We start from the raw sequence: 7,272 nt of genomic DNA on the forward strand, positions 1-7,272 counted from the left end.
ATCCCTGGGTCGGGAAGACTTGGAGGAGGGCATGGGCAACCCTCTCTAGTACTGTTGCCAGGAGAATCCCGTGGACCAAGACTAGCCCTGCTGCCTTGCACAAGCTCCCGGCTGGTGCACCTTGCCTAGACCAGACAGGAAAGCGGGGCGGGTGGCGGGGGCATGGGGTGCGGGGGACGGGGCAGATGATTTCCAGGATCCGTGGGCCCATCGCCCTCACCCTTCTTATCATTCCCCTCCAGATATCGGCCAACCGGGGACAGAGATCTTCAACATGCCCGCCATCACCGGAGCAGGTAACCATCCATCCCGGGGGCCACCAGCCCTGTGCCTGTCCCCCCACCCCACCCCCATCACTATGCACCCTGGGGAGGTCACACTGGGTGTCTGGACCCAGGAGGAGACTCGGGAGTGAGGTCATGGAGGTCTCTGAGCCCCACATCGGCTGTAGCCATGGTGAAAAGCAGCCTTTCTCAGTTCGAGTGTGTCCCCTCCTCTGGTCTAAACAAACGTTGCAGTGGGGATAACAGATGCACATAAAAGGCTGGAGGCGAGGGAGAGGGGAGGCCTGCAATGAGTCTCTAATGGAGTTCAATTTCAAGGCCTCCTGGTGCATTTAGGACAGTGTTAGAATCACACACAGCTGTCCAGAAACTTATCCGGCTTGTTTGTTGGGGTCTCAGATGGAGACTCAAGTCTGTGGATGGGTAGTGAGCCTGTGTGCTCACATACAGCCTGCCCTTGTGGTCCAGGTGGGCATTTTATATAGATAGAGCATCAGTTTTACTTGAAAATGCTAGCCAGGGGGCTAGGGGAACACTGTAGATGTATTCTGAGAGGAGTGTAAAATCCACACGTGTTTTTAAGCTGAGACTTAAGCCTTTTATGATGCATTGGAGGCCCTTGGGCTTGGATCCCCCAGCCTCCAGTAGGGGCCACACTGTGCATTTCTGCTGCCTCTGTAGGGCTGGGTGGGGAATGGCCTTGTGTCTGGTATGAAACGACTGAGCCCAGAGCAGATGGGGCTGACCCTCTGCCAGAGTGGGAGCATCTTCAGGAGGAACACAGGGGCACATATTGACCTTCTCTGGGGCCATCAAAGCTCCAGGAACAGGCTGAGCAAAAGACAACTCTTGGATTTTATCAGGGGGCCACAGGGCCTCTAAATGCTGAGCCTTAGGCAACAGGGAAGAGGCAATCTGGTCGAACAACAAGATGGTCAGAAATGGACGTTTTCAGAATGTTTCAAACCTTGACTGAGACGCTGAGACACGCAGGTACATGTGTATGTAGAAATTCACGCGCAACAACGAAGATTTATGTGAAAACTTGTATATAAATTAGATTCAACTTTTTTTTCAAAGCAATGTAATCCAAACAAAAGAATTTCCCCCAGACCTCAGTCTCTGCTGCGTTAGCTCCTGCTTCAGGACTGGCGGTGGGTCAGCTTCCTGACTAAGCACCAGTCAGACCACGTATCCATGACCTTGGTGTCGAGCTCATCTGTGATTGTAGGATGCTAACCTACCAAGGAACCATCATGACCAGTAGCCCTCACATCTTTTTTTTTCCACTTCCCAGTGTTTTAGTTTGTAGGATCATAAATGCTCTCCCCACCCCTCCACCCATCCATCACCCCTGTTGGAAAATTTGCTTTTTCTTGATGGACATGGCTTTTTTTATTTGAAGTGCTGACGAAACATGGCCAAGACCCAGCTTAAAAAAAGTCAAGGGGTCTTGTGGCTGTGAATGAGTTTGAAAGTAAAAAGAAGAAGAGAAAAAGAAAACATAGACAGCAGATAGTTGCTTTAGAAATGTGATTTTAGAAGCTGCCGTGTCACAAAGTCAGCAGTCCAGTTTACAGATGAGTCAGGGGTCAGCCAGACTTGCTAATCATACAGTTGGCTCGGAGCAAAAGTTTTAAAATTCATGAGAAATTCTGTCTGGTGGCAGGCAGAGAGCTTTGTCGGCGGTTTTTGAAAGCGAAGTCTGGTTTAACAACAACAACAAAAATGCCCCAAAGAGGCACATTCCCCGGGGTTTGCAAAATCAGTCCCTAGGAAACACGAGAGGGTCAGAAAACCTGTTAAACAGAAAGAAAGGCGTAACTGGCTTGACTTCGCAGTGGGTGTCTGGAAGGACCCATGGGGGGCAACCGTCGATCGGGCCACTGTGGGCCGGGGTGGCCGGGCGGGCGCGGCCAGGCCACCGTCTCCAGCTCTGCCCTGACCCTCGCACGCACCGTAACTGCATGGCTGCCACCCTCCCCCCCTCCCCGTCCGTCTCTGCACCTCTCTCTCCTCGTGGCTCCCTGGGCGGGCAGAAGGCGTGGGAGGAGAGTTAGGCCCCAGCTGCGGGGCGGTGGGGGACAGGCAGGGGGCTGGGCGCCCCCAGGTGGGGGCGGCGGAGGACTGTCTGGTCACCTTCCCCCCGTCCCTCTCCGCAACCCTGGGAACCAAGGAAGGACTCCCCCATGCCCAGCACTGCACTCAGGCTGGGCTTAGTTTCCCTGCAGCCCTTTCCCCTCAATAAGGGGACCTCTGATCCTGCCCTCCACCCCACTCCCTGTTTTTAAGACCACTTGGATTTTAAATAATGACACAGCCCCAGCTGGGGTTAGGGAGCCAGAAGGGGCTTCCGATTCCCCAGAGACCAGAGTAGAAGTGAGGCTTGGTGGGGGGGTGATGAGCATGTAACTTCCCCAAAGCCCACCTCTCCCCCTCACCCGCACCGGGAATCCCTAAGAGTCTCCAGTGACCAAGTCAGAGGGGGGCTTCCCGCCCCATCGCCCCACAGGGAAAACCAGGGCGGGCGGGGTAGACAGGGGAACCGGGAGTCGTCGCTCTGCCGAAATGTGCTCACTGTATTCTCTCTCCTCCCTCTCTCCCTCTGTGCTTCTCTCTCCCTCCCCCTCTGGCCCCCTCCTGGCCCCTCTGTGTGTGTCTCTCTCCCAGGCCTCATGACCTGCAGAAGCCAGGCGGTGCAGGAGCATGCCAGCACCAACATGGGGCTGGAGGCTATTATTAGAAAGGCGCTCATGGGTAAATATGATCAGTGGGAAGAGCACCCGCTCAGCGCCAATGCTTTTAACCCTCTGAATGCCAGTGCCAGCCTGCCCGCTGCTGCTATGCCCATAACCGCTGCTGACGGACGGAGCGAACACGCACTCACCTCGCCAGGTCTGCAGGCCTCCTCCCGCCTCGGCCCTCCAGCCCCGCCCGCCCGCCCCGTCTTTCCCCACCCTGGTGTCATTAATCCTCCCGCCGCCGCCTCCTCCTCCTCCTCCTCCTCCTCCACGGTCCTCTGACCAAGGCCCCCCCTCCCACCCCCCACCCCCAGCTTTGGAGCTTGTGACTTGACTTTTTTGTGCGTGTTCGATGTGGTCCTGGAGTTGGCTAACCCCATGCTGGGCGGGCACCCCTAGGTGTCGAAGTTGCCCCGGGTCTGCCCTTGCCCACTGGGCACGAAGGAGCTGCCGCTTTTCTAAAACCACTCATGCCGCTGCCCGAGCCCTGCCCCGCCTTCCTCGAACCCTGCCGGACACAGGTCTCCGGATGCCTGCGTCCCGGCCCCTCTTGTGTCTCCTTGGGGGCGATTGGGCTGGAATGAGGACCTTACCTTCTCTGTGTGGATCGAGGGGACCCCTGGGCTCATGGGCAGCCAGGCCGGTGGGCTCTGTGCCTGAGGTGGCCACCATGCGTGTCCATGGCTGGCCCTCAGGCCTGATGGGGAAGAGACCAGGGTCTGTGTGCCAGACCCAAACTCAGACGAGTTAGGGAAACCACACGGGCCAGCTCGCCCTCAGCCCTGGGTCCTGAATCAACACTCCACATATCAGAGCAAGGGCTGGACAAGGAGAGCGCTTGAACCATTTTTCTAACCTGGACACTGTGGCCCCAAGAAGTTTCTGGACTTAAGGCAAGCCCAAGCCTGGCCTCAGGGCCCCCGGCTTCCCTGCAGAGGGCCTGCAGCCCGCCAGGCCCCATCACAGTCCTAGGGCGGTCAGGGTCAAGCCAGAGGCCTAAGGCTTTGTGCTTGGAGTATTAGCCCATAGTGGGCAGATGGGCCTCGGGGCAGCCTGAGGGGGCTTTGCACAAAGTTCTATCCACTGCCCTAGTAGAAACCCCTGCACATCCAGGCGCATGGCTGGGTCTGGACATCTGGTTGACCTCTTTGGCTTCCCAGGGGCCCGAGCTACTGTTCCCCCTCCCCAGGGGGCCCAGGAAGCAGGGGTCAGGGCCTCACCCATCCTCCAGTCCCCGCAGCATGAGACCTGTCCTCACAGTCCAACGTGGCCCCTTCCGTGTGTCTCCCTGCAGGTGGCGGTGGGAAGGCCAAAGTCTCCGGCAGACCCAGCAGCCGAAAAGCCAAGTCCCCAGCCCCGGGCCTGGCATCTGGGGACCGGCCACCCTCCGTCTCCTCGGTGCACTCGGAAGGAGACTGCAACCGCCGGACTCCACTCACCAACCGCGTGTGGGAGGACCGGCCCTCGTCTGCAGGTAGGCGCCTGGGCTGGGCGAGGGGGCCAGGCCAGCTGCTTGAGCACCTGCTGTGCATGGAGCGTGTGGTCAGGCCTGTTCTGAGAAAACCCCTCAGGGCCCTGCCCAGCTAAACTCAAGCTCACACAGCGTCAGGACACTTCCTGTAATGGCCCAGCTGGAGGGCAAGGGTGCAGTTAGAGAGGATGAAGGATTCTGGAAGTGGAGAGAGAAGCTTGTGGGCAGGGACCAGTCCCATGGGTTTGCAGGGGGGTTGCAAGAGAGCTGCCCACCCCCGATTTCTCTGTGAGTGCGAGGAGGTCCCTGGCGGAGGTTCAGGAGATCCCTTGGCTGCAGAACAGGCCCCGGGGACAAGGGCAGGAGCAGCTAGGAGGCTCCTGCAGGGCTGGAAGATAGGCTGCTGGGCATGGATGGGATGGGAGTGGTGGCAGGGAGTCCAGGCGGGCAGTTTGAGAACATTCAGGAGATAGAAGGGGCAGCGGAGGCAGGAGGGCGAGGCCCCAGGGTGGCAGGTGGATGGGGCCCACAGGGACTGCCTGGCTCACCGAGTTGTCTCTCCCGGTCTCTCCGGCAGGGTCCACCCCATTCCCCTACAACCCCCTGATCATGCGGCTGCAGGCGGGGGTCATGGCCTCCCCGCCCCCGCCCGGGCTCCCCGCGGGCAGCGGGCCCCTGGCTGGTCCCCATCATGCCTGGGACGAGGAGCCCAAGCCGCTGCTCTGCTCGCAGTACGAGACGCTGTCCGACAGCGAGTGACGGTCAGAGTGGGGAGGGGGCAGCGAGCAGCTGGAGCAGCAGGTCGAGGAGTGGGCGGCCGCCGACTCCCCGCGCTGAGGAAGGAGCCCCTGAGTCTGCCTGTGCGCCCATCCGTCCGTCCGTCCGTCCGTCCAGAGCCGGCATCCTTGCCTGTCTAAAGCCTTAACTATGACTCCCGCCCCGGCTGGCCCGCGCAGTGACCTTACTCAGGGGATGTTTACCTGGTGCTCGGGAGGGGAGGGGCCGGGCCAGGCAGGGGGCGCAGCAGGCGTGTGTGGCGGCCACACGCGTACAGCCGGGGCGGCCAGGGACCCAAAGCAGGACGACCACCCACCTCCCACGCCACTGCCTCCCCACTTAACGCATTTGGAACCAAAGTCTAAACTGAGCTCGCAGCCCCCGCACCCCCAGCCCCGTCTGCCCCCAACCCACCTCTCGCTTAGCACTCTGGACAGACGGACACGGGCCCTGTCCAGGCCCCAGCACTCTTGTCCCCGGACCCCAGGGGCTGCCCCAGCCGACGAGACTGTGGGAAACCGAATCAGGCCAGGTGGGCAGGTGACAGGGCCAGGTGCGGCCTGGGGCGAGCGGCTGCTCCGAGGAACTGGACTGTTTCGTTCACGCAGCATTGCCGCAGTGGCGGGAAGGAAAGGCAGGTGTAAATGATATATTGGTTTACAGGGTATATTTTTGATACCTTCAATGAAATAATTCAGATGTTTTAAGCAAGGAAGGACTTACCCAGTATTATTGCTGCTGTGCTTTCGATCTCTGCTTACCGTTCAAGAGGCGTGCGCAGGCCGACAGTCGGTGACCCCATCGTCCACAGGACCAAGGGGGGTGGAGGCTGCCAGCCCCCAAGCCCCCCTGCGTCCTCTCTTCCTCCCTTCCTTGGGCAGAATGAATTTGATGGGTATTCTGTGACCGCCATCTGCGCACGGCGGTGGCGTCCTGTCATTTACACACGTTCTTCTCATTAAAAAGCAAATTATACTCGAGTTACAGAGGCTCCTTCTCTATCTCGGACCCGCAACCCAGAGTGGGCAACACAAAACGGGACGGTGGGAGTGTAACCCTGCGGGGGACAAGGACACGTCCCCTGACTCATGAGACTCGTCCCATCTGCAGGTGAATGTTGTTGTTCAATTGCTCAGTCGTGTCCGACTCTTTGCAACCCCATGCAAGCCAGGCTTCCCTGTCCTTTACTATCTCGCAGAGCAAACTTATGTCCCTTGAGTCAGGAATGCCATCCAACCATCTCATCCTTTGTGTCCCCTTCTCCTCCTGCCTTCAGTCTTTCCCAGCATCAGGGTTTATTTCCAGTGAGTCGGCTCATCTGCAGCTGAGTATTTATACCAACCGTAAGGACGTCAGTGTGCGGACATTGAACCATCACACCCATGGTGGGAGTACTGAATTTTCACCCACGAGGAGGGTATCGGAAATTCACACCCATGCTGACAGTGTCCAAGACAGCCATCATCAACTCTGAACTGTTAAATACCTTAAACGTTATTGTTCTGGGACTTGGCTGGTGGTCCGGTGGGTAAGAATCCACCTTGTGGCACAGTGGGCAGGGGCTTGATCCCTGGTCGGGGAACTAAGATCCCACGTGCTGCGGGGCAACTATGCCTGTGCGCAGCAGTGAAGATCCCGTGCATCCCAACTAAGCTGCGGCATAGCCACATAAATAAATACTTTAAAAATTATTCCACCTACACCTCGTTAGAAAACAGACAGATCCTTGGCTTTGAACATGCGGCAGAAGAGGGAACAGCCCTCCCAGCTCAAGTCTTAAGACACGTGCCGATTAGCAACTTGTGGTTTTGGTTGAACGGGTCTCAAGGGCTGTGCTCTCAAGACCGCCCTGTTCCTTCAGGAGTGGAGCCAGCGCTTCAGAGAGGCTGCAGTTCTTTGCAGCGGATATGGCGTGTGGGATTGGCGTTCAGGGTGGGGGGCAGAGGAGGAGAGAACCAGGGCCGCTGGAGGGAGGAATTGCCATTCCCAGCCCAACGTT

The 7,272-nt window shown here is 58.4% G+C and overlaps 1 protein-coding gene across 3 annotated transcripts in view; it reads left to right on the forward strand.

The window, feature by feature from the left end:
* The window catches only part of NCOR2 (nuclear receptor corepressor 2), a 157,658-nt gene extending 151,432 nt beyond the window's left edge, over positions 1 to 6,226 (forward strand). For 2 of the 3 annotated variants that reach the window (XM_068989806.1, XM_068989807.1), the window contains 4 exons: positions 243 to 296; positions 2,955 to 3,179; positions 4,320 to 4,499; positions 5,074 to 6,226. In XM_068989806.1, coding sequence (XP_068845907.1) covers positions 243 to 296; positions 2,955 to 3,179; positions 4,320 to 4,499; positions 5,074 to 5,255 — 641 coding nt within the window. In that variant the 3' untranslated portion in view covers positions 5,256 to 6,226. The remainder of the gene's footprint in view (positions 1 to 242; positions 297 to 2,954; positions 3,180 to 4,319; positions 4,500 to 5,073) is intronic. The other variant, XM_068989808.1, reaches the window with a different exon arrangement.
* Positions 6,227 to 7,272: the final 1,046 nt, after the last annotated feature.

The sequence above is a fragment of the Capricornis sumatraensis genome, chromosome 17, assembly GCF_032405125.1.
Source record: "Capricornis sumatraensis isolate serow.1 chromosome 17, serow.2, whole genome shotgun sequence".
In the NCBI taxonomy this organism is placed as follows: Eukaryota; Metazoa; Chordata; class Mammalia; order Artiodactyla; family Bovidae; genus Capricornis; species Capricornis sumatraensis.